General features: G+C 39.6%; 1 protein-coding gene across 2 annotated transcripts; it reads left to right on the top strand.

Moving 5' to 3' along the window:
* The first annotated feature begins 1,155 nt into the window (after positions 1-1,155).
* esyt3 (extended synaptotagmin-like protein 3) lies at positions 1,156-21,678 on the top strand. 2 transcript variants are annotated; one of them, XM_031291359.2, is made up of 24 exons: positions 1,371-1,715; positions 5,093-5,134; positions 6,407-6,541; positions 6,772-6,848; positions 6,996-7,065; positions 7,445-7,534; positions 7,623-7,678; positions 7,771-7,891; positions 8,160-8,336; positions 9,184-9,266; positions 9,832-9,880; positions 10,897-10,986; positions 11,207-11,269; positions 11,430-11,489; positions 14,759-14,833; positions 15,500-15,586; positions 15,939-16,088; positions 16,917-17,311; positions 17,458-17,556; positions 19,264-19,395; positions 19,577-19,682; positions 19,958-20,007; positions 20,220-20,270; positions 20,323-21,678. In XM_031291359.2, the coding sequence occupies exons 1-23, from the start codon at positions 1,371-1,373 to the stop codon at positions 20,257-20,259; spliced, it is 2,592 nt and encodes an 863-aa protein (XP_031147219.1). In that variant the 3' UTR covers positions 20,260-20,270; positions 20,323-21,678. The 2 variants fall into 2 exon arrangements, with proteins under 2 accessions (XP_031147211.1, XP_031147219.1); XM_031291351.2 differs by having other exon boundaries at positions 1,156-1,715; positions 20,220-21,678.
* Positions 21,679-21,712: the final 34 nt, after the last annotated feature.

The following is a 21,712-nucleotide window of genomic DNA, read 5'->3' as shown; positions in this document are numbered from 1 at the left end:
CACTGTGTTGATTGTTTTCTATATATTTAGGATATGTATTTGTGTCCAACTGTCCAAACTCATTTTTTTTTTTATTCTAACAAACCTATTCCTTACATTCCCCTATTTTTTTTATATAACCAATTGAATATATACAGTATATTTTAAACGAAAATTTGCAATTTCCATACTGTACGGGAACAAAAACCTAAGGAATAAATACAACCTAAACACATAAATTATCTTTTTGAAATGCCTGCTTATCACGTTTTGTAACTATTGCACCATTACTTTCACATGTAAGCCTAACCCACCTGTTCATTTACAGAATATTTCCAACATCACCTAATGTTAAATCGTGGTTAATTTTTAACTCAGAAACCAAATTGGGCAATAAGTAGTTTTTATATATATATATATATATATATATATATATATATATAATAGCCTAGACATCTAGACGCACCCTATCGGCAACAAATGTAATTTGCAACATCTTGATGTGAACCTCTATCAGGATCATTTTCACACTTTTTCAAGCACTTGCATTGAGGTCAGCTTTCTGCGTCTTAAAATGTAACGTTTAAGAGCTGCATTTTCATTAACATAGCATACATATGGCTATTGTTCCTCCTAAGTGAGACAGTATTATACAGAAAAGGGCAGGAAATCACAGACTACTATTGTCACACAGCTTTATTAAAATGAGGTTGGGTTCTGTGCTGGACTCTCTGGCTCCACCTGTAGGTCTTACTGCATAATTTCCCTCTGACTTTTATCTCCATGGATGCATTGATTGATTGTCTCGTTACCGAGATAAAAAAAAAAAAAGTCAAGACTTTAGGCATCGCAGATAACAGAAATGACACTGCTGCTGATCTATTGTCATATGACGATGGTTTATGTTAGATTGCCGCAGCCACAAAGACATTTACGGTAACAAAATCCTATAAAAACTGCAGATGTTCGCAGAATAAAAAATATGTAGAGAAGGTAAAAATGCACTATAGCCTGCAAATATAATAAAGCTATAAAAGTGAAACAAAAAAAAAAACAGCCAAAACACAAACACAGGCCCCTATAATATAAGGTAGCTTTTTTGCATTCATTTTTAGGGTGGAATTCTTTTTTGTTGATCGCACTCCCCACCCACGGCCGCAGGTGTGTACCTATTTTAGCTGCCTTTTGGAAGTTTCAAACACGGAAGTTTTAGGACTGTCAGTGTCACAACCTGCACTTATGGAGTGTGCAGTAGCCTGGCTTCCCTGTTTTGTTTTCCTTTAGAAAGCCATGCAAAGGTGAACCGAAATAAATCTGTTCAGGCAGCGAGCGTAGGCTACACAACTCTTTTTGGACTTGAGGAACCAGGATCCAGCAGGGAGTCCGAGCCAATGGCATCCGCCGGGGAGATAGACCCGAGTGTGGGAGCGGGGCTCGGGGAAAGCCTGTCGATCCACGGCAGCACAGAGAAGCTCAACTCCTCCGCTGTCAATCGCATCCTGATGGAGTTCCTGATGTACTTTGGCAAAGCCATGCTCGTCTTCTACCCCGTGTATCTGATAGGATACCTCGGCCTCAGTATCAGCTGGGTGCTGCTGTGCATGCTGCTAGCCACTTGGTGGAAGAAAAACCGCCAGTGGAAAGACGCCCGAATCGGAACCGCCATCGAATTTGTGGACAATGAAACACTTGTGGTCAACAAGGAGCTAGCAAGTGCCTTACAAATGGCATCATGGGTATGTATTGTGCTAATATGTGCTACAACCGTACATGACAAATTTCTACTGTTTGTCACACTGAAATTCAGCATCCAGGCAGTGATGGGACTCTACTCAGCAACTTTCCAGTCATTGAAGAAAGACCAAAGCTGTCAACCCTGTGTCTGCTGTTTTTGGAGTCACTGATATGAAGTGCATTTTGTGGGTCAATCAAGGCAACACTAGTGCAGTGGTGGAATGTAACATTTACTCTAGTAGGCCTACTTAAGTACACATTTAGGTACTTATTTACAAATCTTTTCTTTTCTTGCTACTTTCTACTTTTACTCAGCTACATTTCAGAGAGAAATATACTTTTTACACCACTAGGCCTACATTAATCTGACAGCTGTAGTTACTTTACAAATTAAGATTTCTGCACACAAGACACATGTAGTTTGAAAAAAAAAACAATGTTTTATTATAAATTAAACTACCCAACAATATAATGGCCTACAAGTCCGGCTATTAAACACAGAACTGCTTTGATCGTTTCCAGTTCCTAAAATGTTAGGATTTTTCTTTACTATTAATAAGTACATTTTCCTGATGATACTTACATACTTAAGTAATATTGTCAATGCAGGACTTGTAACAGAGCATTTTTTTTACAGTGCACACACAAAGAGAGTGAGCTGCAAGACACTAACTGAAAAGTAATCTCTATTGTGTATATAACATTCCTCTGACTGACATTAGATGAATCCCTCTCACGATCTCAACCTTCTTAGTTCCCATGAGTCACTGTTTGATTGGGTGTGGTGGTGTGTAGAGAGACGACACCTCCTGCAAAATAACAGCACATTTGGCTGGCTTGGCTTGTATGGGAGGTTCAGCCCGGTTCAGCCCCAGTCTGCCATGTCATGCAAATAAATGGTAGTGTTGTCAAGGCAACAGAGAGTGTGACATGTCCTACAGTAGGACTTGTTTCAGGATGTTTTTGCACAGTGTGCGTGTGTGAGAAAAACTTCAAAACTTAAAACAGGTTTTAAACCATACAATGCAGGATTTAATTTTAAAATATGCACATTTCTAGACAAGCCAGATCCACATCAAGATGTTGGATCTGGGAACACACCATTGGCAGGGCTCAATCCGAGGGGCGGGATAAACGGTTGTCTTTCAAATTCCCACTGCACGCAATAGGATAGCGCTACAACCAGGCAGAGCAACGAAGAAGGTAGCGAAGCTAGTTGATAGATTAAACTTTTGCCGTATTCGGCCGGCAAAACTCTGAACACATCTTTTTAAGAATGACTTCAGTGCTGTTCTTTGTTCTTTTCCTAAAGAAAAGCTTAACTCCAAGTCTTCCAGAGTCGCGGCCAAAGCCGATTCGAAAGGCCGCTGTTCCCAGCAGCAGCAGCCATAAGCCCGCCCACCGACTCTATACACAATGTGATTGGCCTGGCCAGAGTTTGGTTTTTCCAGCTTGCAAGCCAACGGAGAGTGCCCAGACCCCCCTGGCTGCAAATTACAGAATCTAGACTCTAGGGTGCGTCTAGATTTCTAGGCTAGCACATTTCTGTTAAATCAGTGGATCTTATTTTACCCCATTTATAGATTTTTTTAAAAAATATTTTTGTGAGTTTTGGGTAAGCTTTCCCTTTTCAGCATCTTAGGGACTGTTCGTTATTTAATTAAAGGGCCACAAGAGGAGTTTTGGGACCTTTAGTCAAAATAGACCTGACCCTCCCTTCACCAGCAATACATTTTAAATGACCCTCCAAAATGATTGGGAGAAAAGGGATGACCCTCCCCAACAATTTATTGTACTGGTTTGCTCTTGGAAAAGATGTACAGATAGCCATTGTTTTTTTTTACAGCCATGAAATACATGATTAAACCTCTGCATTCTCATCTTACGCATCCCACTCTATTATGGTGTGGTGGCCATTTCAGTAGATTTACTCACTAACATTGTTGTGGAAACACAGTAAGCATGGAAACTAAATGCACACTTCCTGCATTACTGCATTACTTCAAATACTAAGTTAATCATCTAGTAAACTAGTATTCACATAAAATAAAACAATAAAACATTGAGACCATTCAGCAAAGCACACTGGGTAATTCAACACTGGTTGCTATGGACTCGTCACTAGCATAGGTAAGCTTGCCGAAGCTGAACATTATCCAAAACTCCATTTCTCAGATGAGCGTCAATTTGGGAGCTTGCATGCTACCACTCATTCCTTCTCAAATGCCTTGAAAAGGCTGTCGTTTACACATTTTCACAAATAATCACAAATAATCACCGGGACCGAAAGGATATACCTCCCCTCTCATGCCTTCCCGGCTGCCGGCTGGTGCTGTCTGCGGTCCGAGTTTCGGCTTTTCAAAATAAAAGCTTGCGTCTGGTCAGCTATGTTTTCGTACGGTGTTTTGTATGTTTTTGAACTAAACGGTACGGCAAGCATGCAAATGAATAAAATTATTTTTTCAGCAGATATCTTAGTTACAACACGATTGAGCTAGCAAAGCAGTTTTGTGTTTATATGTGCAAGCGGGATTTATTCAGTTTGGGAAATCCCACGGTCTCTAAAGCTACAGCTCAGCTGACTAAACAGGGAGGGACCCATGCTTGCTAGCGATAGGGACCGAGACTGAGAGAGCTACATGGATAAATATGCACCAAACAAACCAAGCCACAAATTGGATGACCCTCCCATCAATAAAGAATAAAAAGACATGACCCTCCCCTATTTTCTTCCGGTGGTCCATTCCATAAATACCGAACGGTCCCTTAGGCAGAAGTCACTGATGGTACTTTAATTGGATAGATGCTCAGCTGCTCTTTATTAGAACATGATTCCAAACCTCTGTTACAGTCCACAGTTTTGATGCTGCAAAGAAACTTTGGTAAGCCTTAATAACAAATACTACTGTGCTTTTCCATGTACACTTTTTCTAAGGAATGCTGTCAAATTTCAGAAATGGGGGAAAAATGTGCAGAATGTTTCAGAGATGGATCCACAATCAGTTTTTATAGGCATTTGATTATTTTCCCATTTGACTCATGTTGACTAATTTAACTCATAAGCCATCTTAGAAGAATTTGCATGATTAACTACAACAACCACAATGGAAATAAGTCCTGTGACCTTTTTTGGTTTAACTTTGATATTCTTTCAATTGTGCATGTACATTGGTGTTCAACCATGTAAGTGTCTTTAAAAAAAATAAAGAAATAAAACACAAAGAATTTGCATGATAATTAATAATTACTGACAATTTTTAATTTTGTTTTGTCTTCCATCACCACCATCATGCATGCCGCTACTGTATGTTGTTTGGGTATGGGAAAAATAATTACAAGCCCACTTCTAACTTCACTATCATGTTTTTCTTTCTTAAAGGTCAACTTTCCTGAGGTTGAGAAGGTTGGCTGGGTTAACAAGGTACAGTATCAAAAATAAAGTTATCTTCTTAAACTTTCTGATTTCTGGAACCTGCTAAATCAAGTTGGTGCTTTTGATTTTTGACTCTGGTTTATGGACCCAGTGCTCAACAGCACCAACTGTGCCATCACTATATAGGGATTATGGCCTGCATTGGAATGCATTCAATGTACACAAAAATGCAAAAGTAGTTGGGGAGCACAGGGTGTTAAAGGGATGGTTCGGATTTTTAATTAAAATGAATAATTTAAGTGGTCAGTCATAGTCAGTCTGTATTACCTACGGTGGATGGCGGTCGGCACACCCTCAGTTTGGAGAAGCAGGCAGGAGTACTGACACGTGAGCTAAGCAATGTACTGCTGTGGACGGTATAGTGTATGCTATATTTAAAATATGTTCAGTGCTTTATGAAGCCATTCTATGATTTCTTCAAAGTCGCCAGACTCCCTTTGACAAAAACAGTAATTTTACCTCGCAGAACACGGGAGTTGCTGGTCTACCGCTGCCTTGATCGATTAGTTATTTTGTGTTCTTTTGTGACTTAGTTGTTTTAAAAGGGTTAGTTTGGATTCACCAAAGTCACACACAACTAGTCTCGCATTGCTAGACCTTCCTCCACAGCACTGCGGAGGAGGGTCTGGCTAGTCCACACAGCATTCCAGGATGGGAGAAAAACATGCTCTGGTTTATTGGCATTTCTTTAAACCAATCACAATCGTCATAGGCGGCGCTAAGCGCCGGACACAATGACGGTGCCGCTGCAAAATAGCCTTGTGAAGGAACTTGTTTTGGTGGGAAATGTGTGCGTTCAAAAGTTGTTTTAGTTGTGCAACAGAAAACTCAGATTGGACAGATAGTCTAGCTAGCTGTCTGGATTTAGCCTGCAGAGATCTGAGGAGCAGTTAACCATAGTCCTCATAAGTCGACTGGAGGTTAGAACGCCAACACAAAGAAAGCAGAAGGTGACGGACGTCCGGCCGAAAAGCTGAATTCCGGCTGAATTTCCGGCGGCACCTGAACAATCCCGGAAGTGGAACCTTGTTGATATAGACTATACGATAACAAACAAACTAATTGATCGAGGCAGAGGTAGACCAGCAACTCCCATGTTCTGCACGGTGAAATTACTGTTTTTGTCAAAGGAGTCTGGTGGTTTTGAAGAGAGCATAGGTGGATATAACAAGTGCAAGTGCAATTATATGTGCTGTTTGCTTAAGGTGTGGAATCAAGGGGGTTACACATGCTCCGTTATGTTCTGCTTTGCATCTTCAGGTGTTGGAGCAGGCCTGGCCTTTCTTTGGGATGTACATGGACAAGCTCCTTAGAGAAAAAATCCAGCCGGCTATCAGGCTCTCCAACCAGGCGCTCAAAATGTTCACTTTTACCAAGATCCACTTTGGAAACATAGTAAGTTTGCATTTGTCCTCCATACTCCATAATCAAAACCATTTAAATCCTCCTGAATATGACTTATGTTCCATCAGACAGTAACCAAATATTTTACTGGCTACATCTTTTATAAATCAAAGCACACCGATGTGATTTGGAGGTAGAAATGACGCTGTCACACATGAGAGTGCAGTGTCTCATTAAAGATGGCAGAAGAGGTTCCTTTTAATTTGTTTCCCAATTTCCAGCCTCTCAAGATCACTGGAATGAGAGCATACACACATGAAGTGGATCAAAGGGAAGTGGTCCTGGACTTGCATATAAGGTTGGTCAGCCACATTTCTCACATCAGAGCTGCTTCTGTCTTGTCATTTGGTGTCAAATGTGTTTCGGTCCCTCTGTTCCAAGACTGTAAACTCTGAACAAGAGCCCCACTCATGTGTACGTCTCACCAGCACTGTTCACTTTGCAGTTATGATGGTGACGTGGACATCGACGCTGTAGTGAAGCCGCCAATCACAGCTGGTATCAAAGGACTTAAAGTGGGCATCTCATTTTTTTTCTGTATTCTCTGCATTACATTTATCTTTATCGTATGTTTTTAGGACAAAGGTTGATGGAAACTGAGGCACTTGAGAGGTTACAGTTTAAAAAAGCCTTTTGATAATTTCTTGGCCAAGTCCAAAAAAATTGCCGAAACGCATTGCCGTGCTTTAATTGTTTGGCCAAGAAAATATTAAAGGCTTTTTTAACTTCACCCTCTCAAGTGCCTCAGTTTCCTCCAACCTGTGTACACTAGGATCCCCAAACTTAAGAGCACCGGAGGGATACTCTTAACACATCCGAGCAGCTCTCCACGCATACTGCATATACACGTGTTTAGTGTGTTTAGGCTTGTAAAAACTGTCCTGAATCTTCCAGCTCCGTGGGATGCTGAGAGTCATTTTGCAGCCTCTTATTGGTCAAGCACCACTGGTGGGAGGAGTCACCTTTTTTTTCATCCGCCGCCCTGTAAGTGATCTTTTCATGACCTTATTGTCCTCAATTAAGCTGTGATTTGCCAAGTTTAAAACTCTAAATGTTTTTTTCTTTTTATCAGACCCTAAACATCAACTGGACTGGCATGACCAACCTTTTGGACAGCCCTGCATTCAGGTTAGGTTTCACAGAAAACTCCCTGAGTCTTATAATGACCATCCTCTCGTGTTAGAATCTTATCGGTCCCCTTCCCATCTGTCCCCTTCCAGCTCCTTGTCGGAGACGACCATCATTGACATCATTGCCTCGCTCATGGTGTTGCCCAACCGCATGTGCGTGCCCCTCATAGACCAGATCAAAATGGATCAGATGAGGTTCCCACTACCTCGAGTATGTAAGATGTACAATCCATTTTACAGATTAATCTTCATCTTCTCACCTGCAGCACCCTCTTGCATTTTAAAACACTCTACATCATTGCACATTTTAGGATAAAAGTCCCCTACCAAAAAAAATAAACTGTTAAAAGTTGGATGTTTAGACGAAGTATAGGTTTCTCTTTATCAATTTTTTTATATATAGGTACATCTTTTTCTGTGTGTGTTTTTCTTTCATGTGAAACAATAGTTTGAATCTCTCCCCGTCTTCCCGTCCTCAGGGTGTGGTGAGGGTCCACTTGCTGGAGGCCAGAGACCTGGTGGCCATGGACACATACATGATGGGTTTAGTAAAAGGCAAATCAGACCCCTATGCAACTCTTCGAGTGGGCAACCGAAATTTTAAAAGCAAGACCATCAAAGAGACTTTGAACCCCGTATGGAATGAAGTGTTTGAGGTAGAGTACCAGTAGCACACATACCTTTTTAACATTCCTGTCAAAGCCTCTGGATGAGCTTAAAAATGCATGAAAATAATTATTTATTTTTTTAGTTGCACTGTAATCCTGTACAAGTTTCTTTATCCCAAGAAGTGTTGCAAAAAAAAAAAAAGGTGCAGATTCGCCACTTTGTGATGCAGAGAGCACATGTGAAGTTGCCGTGACCGATTCGAGAGGTTCTAATCACTTAGTTGTGGTTGTACTGGACAATGGACTCAAGTTAAAAAAAAAATAATAATAATATTAGGAGTAAAAGTAACATTACAAGTTTGCAGCTGTCATTTTATTTATGTAAATATCAATCTACACATTTGTGATTTTTTTTTTTTTTTTTCTGTGACTCCACATTCAGAACACAGGTGCGTGAATATTTTCTATGAGGGAAAATTTCAACATACAAGTTCCGATTTTTGTTCTACAAGTGCTCACATCAAGTGTACAAGCTCTCGCATTTTGCACCATATTTACCTTCATAAAATTCCTTGCCTGTGAAAAGCTAAAGAAAAATACTCTCTGTCGCGCATTGCATTAAAGAGCTACTCAAATCACTGTTGGCAACTCATTGTTTGAAAGCTGAGGTTGTCTCCAGCAGGGCACAACTTTAATTTTTTGCATTATTAAATGCACTTTACAGGTGTAATGTTCATTATCTAGTATCCCTTGTCTATGTGCGATCTGCTAAAGTCTTTCTTTAAATGTTGCAGAAATCTCAGTACGTATGCTGAACTGGGCCACGCATCTAAACATTGACTTTCCCATCTGAAAGACATTTAATAACATCCACCTTTCCTTTATCTGTGTGCAGTTTGTCGCCCATGAAGCCCCCGGGCAAGAGTTGGAGATGGAGATTTATGATGAGGACACCGATAAAGACGACTTCCTTGGAAGGTACAAAACTATCTAATGACAGCGCATGTATAGACCTTTTTCGCGGCAGACATGTTGACATGACATAGTAGGACAAGCACAGGTGTATTCAAAACCATTAATGATAGCTGCATTCCACTTAGGAGAGGACCTGGTATTGTGCATGCCGACTCACTGAAATAGCTTACTGGGACACTTTAAGTTAAGGTTATCAATTTCAGCTGTGCTTTTCCTACTATGACAAGTCAAAATAGACAGTCCACCTAGGCCTATTGTGATTGTGGCTGTAACCCTGTATGTCTGCTGTGAAAAAGGTCCATAGTATTCACTTTATTATATAGAGAGGGTTTCTCAAATATGGAAGATTTTCTTAAGCACTACTTACTACCATACATATGCCTTAGTGGCACTAAACAACACAAAATATGACGACTTTATCGTAAATATAAAGGACATTAGCTTGTACAAACATGTTTTAGAGAAGAAAGCATGTTCATGTGATATTAGCGCTGCAAATATATTAGTTTTAAATGATAAATATAAGGTTTTCACTCACCATCGTTATGATTTTTCATCATCACCTTAGGTATAACCTTGATCTCGGAGTGGTGAAGAAGGAAGTAGAAATGGATAAGGTGAGCTTTTATTTCATATTGTGGAAACACAATATTTAATAATGAATGTATTGATTTGTGCCTAATAAGTACAGGATTTTCTCTGCAATAGGAAAAACTCAAAAAAATATTTGCCGGTGTCGTGCCAAAAACGGATTGCCGTCTGTGAGAGCGTGCGCATTCTGTTAAAGCTGTATCACCCAGTTTATATATGTCCACAACTTACTTGGAAAACTGCGTGTTACTGGATGTATTGACCCTTTTTAAAAGGTATTTCAACAGGTAAAAAGTTCTGGGTGGGCTATAATCTGTCAGATATAACCCTCATTCATCACATGTAAATCAAGTCATTTCGAGGCAGAAACAACCTTTCAAACACAAGGTAGGAGGAGCTGCAATCTAATAATAATCTGTCAGATATAAGCCTCATGAATGAAATCATGTAATCTTGAGGTAGAAATAACCTCTCAGTGAAAAGGTAGGTGTTACAGCCATTGCAATGTGTATGCTTGTACACTGGGTGGTGCGTGGGCAGCCATATAGCTGAGCTCTCCAGCACAAGTGCAGGTGATTGAGACTGGATGAGCATACAGTTTTTGAACGTATTGTGTCGAGTAGAATGTACCCGTTGTTTGTTTATTGAAATAAATGGTTAATCGCAAGCAAAAGAGTGTGGAAATAACTGAGTGCACGCGTCCAACTAGCTATCCCCCAGTCTTGCAATCCCTCGGAGACTTTAAGTGGTAAAAGCCACCAACATTTAGTCTCGCATTGCCAGAACTTCCTCCACAATCACTTTTTGGCAAGTGGAAAAAGGACTGGATTGGTTATAATCCAGGGCACAGGGCGCTCCTGCAGACAACAATCACTTTTTGGCGGACGATCGATTTCTGGCACAACACCGGCACTACAGGACATTACAGTACAGTTTCCTACTAAATGCTAATGCATTTCTAACCATTTCCCCCAGTTTTCTGTTTAAAGGCAGTCTTTATGTGAATGTTATGTTGATAAATGAATCTCTCTTGCTGTTGTAGTGGTTTACTCTGGAAGGGATCCAGAAGGGAGACGTTCATCTCAGGCTCCAGTGGCTTTCCCTTAAGTGTGACCCCAGCCTGCTGAGGGAGGTAGCCTCACTGTTGCTTACGTTTATTCCATCTGAATTTTCATTAATGTTTATATTCAATATCATTAGGCTGTTATTCTACTTGTCAATCTTCTGGCCACAAGGGTGCCTATCTTAACTGTAGGTTGAGCCTGTTTGCAACTTACTTGAGTTATTGGGCCAGCAGTCAGTCAGTCACTGGTGTAAATCATGTATTGCTCTCTGCCATCACTCTCTTCCAGTCTGCAGACGGCCTTGCTTGTGCCATGCTTGCAGTGTATCTGGACAATGGCTCAAACCTACCAGTAAGTGGCTTCTAATGGGGACTGGTATGGACTGCATACGTGTCTCCCACAGGCGCGTCATTGTTTCCTTGAATTTGATGTTTAAGAAGGTGTGGGAACCCTGGATGATGCAACATGGATAGACAAATGTGCTGATGTGCACTCTTGTGTTTGTCTTCAGAAAGACAACAGCGAGATCTCCGAGCTTCAGAAACCCGGGAAGCCGTCAAAGGAAGCTCGGGTAAGCTGCCTTCCCTTTCCAGTAGTTGCTATAAGAAAGAACTGGGCTGGAACTTAGAGACCCCAGACACAAAGGCCCCAAAGGCCCCATTTGCATTGTGCGTAGTTTGTAGTTTTGTTTTTTTTGTGAATATTAACCCTTGTGTTGTCTTCCCGTTGACTATTAACTTGTTGTCCTTCTGGGTCAAAATTGAAAATGTACTTTTTTTCTCACTTTTTTTTTTTTTAAAGCTTTTTCTATTCATGGTCAATAAACCTAATGTATATGACATTATACCTTTTAAAAAAGCAGAAATAATGAATTATTTACTACTAGTTAAGATCACAGGATGTTGACTGAATCACAGACTGGTTTATGTCAAAATGTAGTCAGGATACTGTTTTGAAACCATTAAAACATTTTTTTTCAAATGCTATAAATTTGAATAAAACTCCCAAAATTCAATGAAAGTAATCATTCATTTCACCTGCAAGAACGTTGTGGTTCCATACAACGTACATCCATGCTTCCATGTTAAATTAGGGCAATTTGGTTGAAAGGAACCCATATTTCTGATATAAAAAAACTTTGAAAATGAGTCAAATTTGACCCGAGGACAACACAAGGGTTAACCGCTACAATAGGTAGTTTTTGCCCTTGACAAGGAAGATAAATGCTCATACAACATACCAAAGACAAAAGATACACATCATACTTGTACAATAAAGACAAACGTCAGACATGTATGTAGGTATTAAAATCTAAAACGTAATCTTAAATGAAAACATGCTTCCTCATTGTTGAGAATAGAAAAAAACAACATATTGTTTATTTTCCCTAAGTCATAGGAACCAGTCCACTAATGGTCATAATTGCATTACTCATATAGTTGATTGACTGTATGTAAGTTGTTCTTACTAATACATCAAATCAGTTTTGAAAGGGGGGTGATGTTTTTATTTAATTTAATAACACCAGCCTAATGAATGCCAAGGAGACACATACTCTTACTAAAATATTAGCCTGCACTTGATTCGAAATATGAATATTAATCCAGGGCTGTTTGGTATGCAGAGGCCCAACCTTTCTTCTTACAAAGGTTTTATCGCTGGACATTCCCCATAGGGTGTGAAAGAGAGGCACTTGTACTGTAGTTTCACACATCTCCCTTTAGTTAAGCCATTTTTTTTAATTTCATAGCTAGCCCATCTTAAATAGATTGCATGGAATGCTTGAGGCCTTTTATGTTAGAGGTTGTCAAATAGTTAATGTTCTTTTCTGCGCCAAATAAAAAGCCAATGTATATTCTTAAAGGTTAAATCAGGCAGATATCTATTTTTTTTTTATTTTTTTTTTTACTTTTACTGCCTTACAATTGACAGTCCTTTGGTATTTTGATGTCAGACAAAAGCTTTAGTCAGATCATGTTCTCTGGTAGTGCTCAGGTGTACCTGTCCCTGTGCGTTGCTGGTATTTCCCGTTTGTCTGGTGCATGCCTGTCATTTTATATGGGTGTGTTGTTACCATCTGGTGTCCATGTTGCTAGATTTCTTCCTTTAACCTGAGGTTTGTTCATGGTGTTTTTCCCAACATAAAGAAACATGCAGAGGAGTGTTGATAACTTAGTGAACATATTTGCGGTGAGGACTTAGTTGAGCAAGTCAAACAATCATTATTTCTATACCCATTTGACCCCTTTTGTAAGTCAAATATATAGGCTGATGTTGTTTTTTTTAGGATTTTAAGATTTCTTCATAGGATAAATCAATAAATGCCATTGAGGTCACATTTGACCCACTCAAACTTGTGCCTATGCTATAACCCCATCCATCTGATAATTAAGGCAATTATATCATTATTATAACAAATTGAGAGAATTATTTAAGGACACTTTTTGACCCAGACCTGTTAAACAAATCTATCTCAATACAGGGTCTCCTGACTTGAACTGTCAGAAGCAGCTCCTAAATGCCCTCTGCTGGTCATTGTGTGGAAATACAGTGGAGTGAAGTGTGACAGGCAAAACTGAATTCTCATGTTACGATTTGTGTTGTCTTCCCCGTCGACCATGCAACTTCTTTTTTTTCTGGGTCAAAACGTGAAAAAAATTCCAACGTTCTGGTCGTCTTTTTCAACACTTTTGTCACTTTTTTTTCGAAGTTTCTGTCAATATTATTGAAACGGTTTTTTTTTTTAAGCTTTTCCCATGTTTTGGCCTTCTTTTGAAGATTCTCCAGACATTTTTGTCACTTTTCCTGACGTTTTTGTCACTTTTCCTGACGTTTTTGTCACTTTTTTGAAATTATTTTCCTACGTTTTTCAACGTTCTATTATCAATTTTTCTTTACATGCTATAACATTGAATGAAACACCCAAAATTAATGAAAGTAGTGAACTGATCATTTATTTAACTTTTGAAAAGCGTTGTATGGAAACATCCACGTTATTTTGTTTTAAAATTTGGTTGAAAGAAACCCACATTTCTGATAGAGAAACTTTTTGAAAATGGGTCAGATTTGACCCCGAGGACAACAGGAGGGTTAATCATCCTGAGCTGTAGTACATGATTCATATCAAACATAGTTGAGGAAAACTGCAGTGACAACCTTGTCTTAAGTCAGGGTGGTTTATTCCTTTCCAAAAGATTCTGAGGAAAAGCAAATCATTCTAACAGTCGTGATGTGGTTGTAACCTTTACTCAGTAAGTGCATAAAGTAGTCAGACAGTTGAAGTAGACAGTCTCAGTCAACGTGTCGAGTTTATTGAAGGTTGTTGTTGTTAAAGCCCCAAATGTGTCCGCATCAACCTCTGCTTTCTTCTTCCCACTTGGAATGTTGTCAGCCATGCTCATGCTAGCTGTGGCTACCACCAATAGCATTCACTCCAGTAATAATACAAGTTTACTTCTTTGTTTTTCCAAACATCTGTTGTACACTACGTGTCCCAGATGGTGTGGTGTGTCTGCAATGTATTAGGGAGTGGAATGCATAACCTGCCCAACCTGGAAGGCAACAGGCTGCTTGTAGACAACTCCCAGTGTTAGCTGGTTAGCTTGTTGCTGGCGGCCTATTGTAATAAGTGAAAGCAGACTTTTAACGACCGAATTATGTCATATGGGAAACAAACACTAAACGCTGTTATCAAGTGTCAAGTAGTTGCAAATATATTGTTGATAATGGTGAGTCATTCTGGCCCATCTGTAGTTGCTAACTAATATTGCTCATTGTTCCTGAGTGTCTTTTTTCTCAACAGTGTATGAAAACATGTTGCCATGTTTACTTTGTTTTCAGCTCACAAAAAAGAGAACCGTCTTGCCAAACTCCTTTGTGGAATTTTCCATTGATAAGGACATTAAGAAAAGCAAGGTACGGCTCTCACTTTATCACATTATTACACCATTTTCTCTTTTAAAGGGGAACACCACCTAAATGAAGAATTCCAATATGTTATTCCCATGGCCTAGGAAAGTTCAATCAATATTTGTGAACATGAGCTACTCTCTCTTTAAAGCCAGAAACCAGAGAACTAAGTCTCAAACTTGTGATGTCATCAGGTACAAAGCTGCTTCATAGACAATGAATGGGAGACTGATTTTTGTTTTTTTGTTTTTTTGTTTTTTATACCCATAGTGTTCTCAGTTCAGAAACAGAACATGTACCCATATACTCCGATCATTCCACTGGGAGATCTCAGTGTCATCTATAACGTCTTCATTAATTGACTATGGGGCGGTTTCACCACTTTATACTTGATGAAATCACGAAATTTGAGTTTTAGCACTCTAGTTTTTGGCTTTGGGAGAGAGTTGTTCACGTTTACTAATATGTTTGGACTGTCTTAGACCATAGGAGTAACATGTATGCATTTTTTTAAAATGCTCCCGTTAAGTCATTAGATTAATACAATAGTTCTTAATTGTTACACTTGTTTCGGTGTATTTGGCACTGTACAAGAAGGCCGACCCCTGTCAAACTGAAAAGCAATGAAAGCATTCAGCTGTAGTTATTACTTACTGTCTTCTCTTTTCACAGGTTGTGTATGCATCTAAAGACCCGGTGTGGGAGGAGGGCTTCACCTTCTTTGTGCATAATGTCAAAACACAGCAGCTCATAGTTCAGGTTTGTCATTTCATGTTGCACACAAACCATACAGATGGTTTCTCCCACCTGTCTGTTTTGATTTGCAAATTGGCAAATACTGCAATATGTATGTGGCTGGACAGTGATCAGACCTCCAAGACTAGTCTATAGTTGTATTTATCCCTATGAAACTATATGTGTCAATATGTATTTCACTGACAAAAGACAGCTACCTTATCATTTCATCACAATAAAACCTAAAAACAAGGAAACTATGAAACAATGTTGTAAAAACGTAGACCCTTTTTCAGTCTCTCAAATATAAATAACGAATATAAAACCTTTTTCCAATCACTGCTTGAATAGTTTTATTTGTGTTCTCGTGGTCCAGGTCAAAGAGTCGGAGAAGAAGACTCAGCTCGGTGTTCTCCACTTGCCCCTGGCTCGCCTCCTCAACATATCCGACATGACTATAGACCATCGGCTCCCGCTGGAGCGCTCCGGAGTGAACAGCCAGATCAAGCTGAAAGCCACTCTCAGGGTGAGTACACGTTGGAAGGCAAACACACACATATAGTACGTACAAACTCCCATAATACATAGACTGATCAAGTACATCACACGTTTATCGGTGTTTTAAGCCCCCAACATCTCCTTCCAGGTAGCGCTGCCTAGAAGGCATTAGGATTAGGCAATGGTTAGGGTTAGGGTTAAGGTTAGGTGCCTTGAAGTCAACGGTTGCAGCGCTGCCTGGAAGGAGACGTCAGGGGCTTAAAACACCATTGAGCACATCACAGTCCGTACAAAGATACAGTTTCATACCAAAGCATCATGCAGCTGCTTTAACACACACCTGGATCATGAGAACTTTCAAGTAGGGGTGTGACGATACATCGATCTGGATCGATATATATCGATTCAATCCTTAACTATCCAATATTATCGATACAAAGTGAAAATATCGATACATATCGTCATCTTTAAGATGCGCCTTTATTTTGAAATTCCCACTTTATATTTATTCTTTTTATGAAAAAGAGTGGTTTGTTCTTAATTTAAACGTCTGGGAAAGCTTAGAAAAGAAATTGTCAAATAATTTTAGTTGCTTTTTTAAATGTAACTGATTGTGTTAAATGGACTTTTGTATCGTCTCGTATCGGTCGCAGGCCCCTGAATTGAATCAAAATCATATCGTGGGAGACTTTGTGGTATCAGTAAATAATGTATCGTTGTCCTAAAAATTGATATAATCGCGTATCGTGATAAAACGAGTGATTTACACCCCTACTTTCATATGAGCTCTATTACTGTACATTTACGTGTTTACATTGTGTCACTGACATTAGCCATTTTCTCAATCCCATAACAGATTCTTGCCGTGGAAAAGCCTCCATCCAAGATTATCGTCAATCCTCCTCCACAAGACAAACGACAAATACCACCTACTAACAAAGGAGCTAGCGCCCCTGTATCCACTCCCTCTGCCACTACATCCTCCTCTCCAGCACTTTCCCACCAAACCAACCCCCCTGCCCAAGCCTCATCTCCGGCCTCGGCAGCTGAGACCCGGAACGGCTCTGAGGAAACCTGGCCGCCACCTTCTTCCACGTCACACATGCGTCGGTATGACTCCCAGAGCTTGCTGTCGGAGAATTCCATCGCTTCCCCGGCAAACATGCGTCGGTACGACTCCCACAGTCTGCTGTCGGAGAACTCCATAGCGTCGTCGCGTTTCGACCTTTCAGAGGGGGCCACGTATCCAGAGTGAGTCCATAGCGTTGTTCTGTGTCTACATGTCTTTTTCAGACCTATAGTGTGCTGACCTCTAACCTTTCTACTGATATCGTGAACTAAACTATATAGATTTAAGTAATAAAAGTGACATTGACGAATGTTTTCTATCACTACAGGGCCATCCGGAACCATCAGGGTTCATTTGGGCAGATCCAGCTGACTGTACGCTATGCCGCCCTGAGGAAAAAACTCATCGTCCAGGTTATCTCCTGCAGGTACAGCGGAGAAGTCAAGCCTCACTATTGTTACCCTAACAGCAGTACTAATATTGTACTGTACATGTTTACCTATGCTAATGTCTTGCTGTTTTTTTTTTTTTTTTCTCTGGTCTCAAAACATCTGGCCAAAGTACTACTGGCTAGCCTGGTTGACACCAGACCCTTCTCAGTTGTAACTGAGAGTGGGTCTGGGGAAGGTTCATTGACAGTTCATTTCCAAAGGGGCGTCATCAACGGACGCCGCTCAAATGCCTCTGGGCGCATTGGATAGTCCAACCAATCAGACCAATGATCCGGGTGACGCTGCGCTTCGGTAGCCGTCATGTTGAATGTAAACAAAAAGCCGCTCGTCGTTGCGTAAAGCCCGCCTCAACGGTTGTGATCGGTGTATAGCCCGCCTCAGCGGTTGTGATTGGTGCCTCGATTTTGGGGACATTGGAAATGGGTTTGAATGGGCTCTTTGCCAGACTGACTTGCAGAGCAAATCTCAAATTTGCCGGAAGTTTGTCAGGGTTTACCCAGGCTAACTACTGGCACATTTACAGATAAGTTGATTAATGTGCCTTGTCCTTTTAGAAATAAATGAAATGAAATACTGACCAGGAATATTCCCATTTGCCTAGCTCAGCTCTGAACACATTTTAGATTCCAGAACTATGCTATGATTATGATGAGCTATGATTGGGCCCAAAAAAACCAGGCCCGCATGATCCTACATGAACCCCCATAGTTTCTGTCCAAGCCCAACTCGAACCCAAACCACGGCAGCAGTTTTATGCCCAAGCCCGTTTTAAAACCCGAATTTCCACTGTGTAAAATAAATGTTTAATATTAAAAAAAATCTTTGGTTACACTTTACTTGAAGGTATATACATAAGAGTGACATGACACTGTCATGAACGTGTCATAAACATTATAAACTTTTATGACATAACGCTTCTTTTAGAAAGTGTCCTTCGGTTTTTGTTAGGGTTAGGGTTAGGTTTGGGTTAAAACGCAACGCCCAGGATGGGTGCTGCAAGGGGCACGGGCACAAGGGGACCACTGGTGTGAATAAAACACTTAGGGTTAGAGTCAGGGTTCATGTGTCATGACTGTGTCATGACAGTGTCATGTGTTCATGACAGTGTCACGTCACTCTTATGTAGATACCTTCAAGTAAAGTATTACCAAATCTTTTCTGTGCAGTAATGGACATCTGTGACACGACCTCTGAACATGCCCAAATACTGCCATATTAAATAGAGATTGTATTACATTTGGTCAAACATAGTGGTACACAGCCCATACATTATTCATGAAATTATACAGACTATAAGAACTATTAATTTTAAATTACAGCCTGGCCCGGCCAGAGAATCAAAGCTCTACTCTTTCTCACATTTCAGTTTCTGAGAGATAACATTAAAATAACTTTCATGGGTAATTGGTTGAAATACTGTACATAGACTATACTTCACTATGGATATATATGCCATCAAGTGATCAGTTTTTGCCTAGTATGAAGAGAAAATCAACTTAGAATAATTTCTTTTTCAGTTCTCAGTAGAACATCAACCACAGTTTTGTTTTGAGAATACTATATATAATAGTCCGTAGTATTTCCCTGGTTTAAATACTGTGACTGAGTCCAACATAACAAAAGAGGAAATGGCTGTAATTAACATATACATGATTTTCTCTTCAAATGTATGTTGCCTGCAGGAACATATTCCGCTTCAGTGAGAATGGCACAGACTCTTATGTCCGCCTGTATTTTCTCCCTGACCAATCCTGGGTTCACCGCAAGAGGACACAAGTCAAGAAGAGGACAGTCAATCCTGTCTTCAATCACAAGTAAGCTTACCGGATTCACCCTACATCACGCATCTGTATGAAAAAAAAAAAAAGAAGCTATTTTTGATTTCTTATCACCACGGTGAAGTAGTTGCTGTACGTTTAAGGCTCAGAAGTCAGTTTCAGGCTCAGAGACAGTGTCTGGAACGTGTCTCTTTCCGCCATTTCTCTTTCATCACAGGTTTGAGTTTGACGTATCACTTCAAGAAGCACAAACCAGAAAGTTGGATGTTGCAGTGAAAAATGGCAAAATGTTCCACTCACGGGAGAGTAAGGACATTGGCATGGTGGGTAATACTACTTGTAATAGACTGTCTGTTCATTTCACAAGATTTTCAAAGGGTAAGGGCAGTTTAAATGCTCTATGCAGTTCAATGGTGTCATCGGTGAGACAAATATTTCCAACTTTAGCTCATTATGGTTCAGTGTAAAGTTTTTTTTATTTCAAACATACAGTATATTGCAAAACCAATGTCTTGGCTACAATGGTTGTCACACTTTTGCAGTTTGCAACTCAGTCTGGATAAGTGACTGAATTTTCCAGTTCTGCTCCTGTCCACAGGTGCTGCTAGAACTTTCACAGTTGGATATAGCCAAAGGCGTCACAGAATGGTACGGGGCCCAGTTTTCTTTTTTTTTCTTTTTTTCCATGACTTGGGTAAACATTAGCTGAAGTATTCTGAATTGAAGTTCCAATACTTTGTAATGTCATTGTGGTGTACATTGTCTGGTCAATAGTAATCATATATTGCATATTGGGAAACACATGGCTTATTTGGTTCAATAATAATTATATGAATATTTGATTTCTCTTTCCTCTTAAGGTATGAGCTCACACTGCCTGGGCTGAAGAAATTCAGCTAGTGGATAGAGCTGTAAAACTTCTGTTTTCAAAGCAGCTCTTCAGCAGCTGCAAGGCCAACTGCAGGCCGGATAAATGCTTGGGTAGTGGCATGTTCCTTTGTCTTCCTTATCATCGTGGACAAGTTGGGCTTTCCAAATGCAGCACTAAACCCATCTCAGATACTGGAAATGTTTGGTACTATATGTCAAAGGCTGTACACTTGCAGGCACATATAGTAATATTCCAAACCACTCTCCTACTCAGGGTCTTACTTGGAATAAAGTGTTTAGTTGTTATGCATTTGTCCCACTCACAGATATCCCCCACGATATAACGAAATATTCTGTTTAAATATTTTGTTTAAACATGCTTTGGTATCTCAGATAAAGGTATCATTTTATGATTCAACTTAATGTAGCTTATTGTATTGACAAGCACAAACACAACGATTCTGAATAATAATGCAATTTCTTAGCATGTATTTTCCATAGTATGTAATGTACCCTAATTCATCAGAACATGTTTGTTTTTATACTTTATCAAGAAATTAGATAATTCCTTTTAATGTAGATATTTTTTGCGGGAGGGTTGGTTTTAAGTTGATCTGAGCCAAAGTTATTCTTTTTGTGTTTTTGTGTTAATATATGTATTAATAATTATGTAATATTTCATAGTATTTGAAATAAATGGAAAAGCAAGTGTGTTTGTTGCAATCCAGGAGCGTCATTACATATTGAGGATGGGTTGCACACGTTAATATACATGTATACATATTCACAGCTGGAAGAAGCCAAATACTGAGCAGTCCTACTAAAGAAGTCGGTTCATTAGAAGAGAAACAGCATCCAAGCAAGGCACATATCCTAGTTCTTTGCTTAAGCGCACCTTGACAATAGTGAGGGAGTGAGTACATATTTTATACCTAACCCTTCAGATTCATCACCTGGTATTTAAGTAATCTTCAATTTCAACATTTCAAATACTCACACTCTCATAAACAAGCTTCATAAAGTGTATTAATAAAATAGCTTTCTGCATGTGTGTAGAATTTAACTTGAAAAACCAAGCTAATTCTTTAAGGTGTGCAACAATTCCCATTACATAGTTACAGCTATTGTCACAATACATTTGTAGGCTTATATCTTGACTGCCATGGACTTGTGGTAGCCATCTATGCTAAATACATTGTTGACTGCTAATGTTAATTGTAAAAAAATGGCCAAGAATTTGGTAAACTGTTCATCTGTTGTCCTTTTAAATTATTCCACAGCTGGAAAATGTATTACCAGTTTATAGTTTCTGGTGTTTTTGAATTGACACAGTAAATGACTGTGACATTTGTTTTCAGCTAACATTTTCATAGCAAATAAACATCTTTAAGAAAATAAATGTTGGTTTTTCTCTTAAAATGATTTTAATAAATGTGAGATTAAGTGTGACTGCTTGTCTTTATTTACACACCATTACATTCAG

This window comes from Sander lucioperca, chromosome 8 (assembly GCF_008315115.2).
Source record: "Sander lucioperca isolate FBNREF2018 chromosome 8, SLUC_FBN_1.2, whole genome shotgun sequence".
NCBI classification, from domain to species: Eukaryota; Metazoa; Chordata; class Actinopteri; order Perciformes; family Percidae; genus Sander; species Sander lucioperca.
This window is presented reverse-complemented; position numbering and strand designations above follow the sequence as displayed.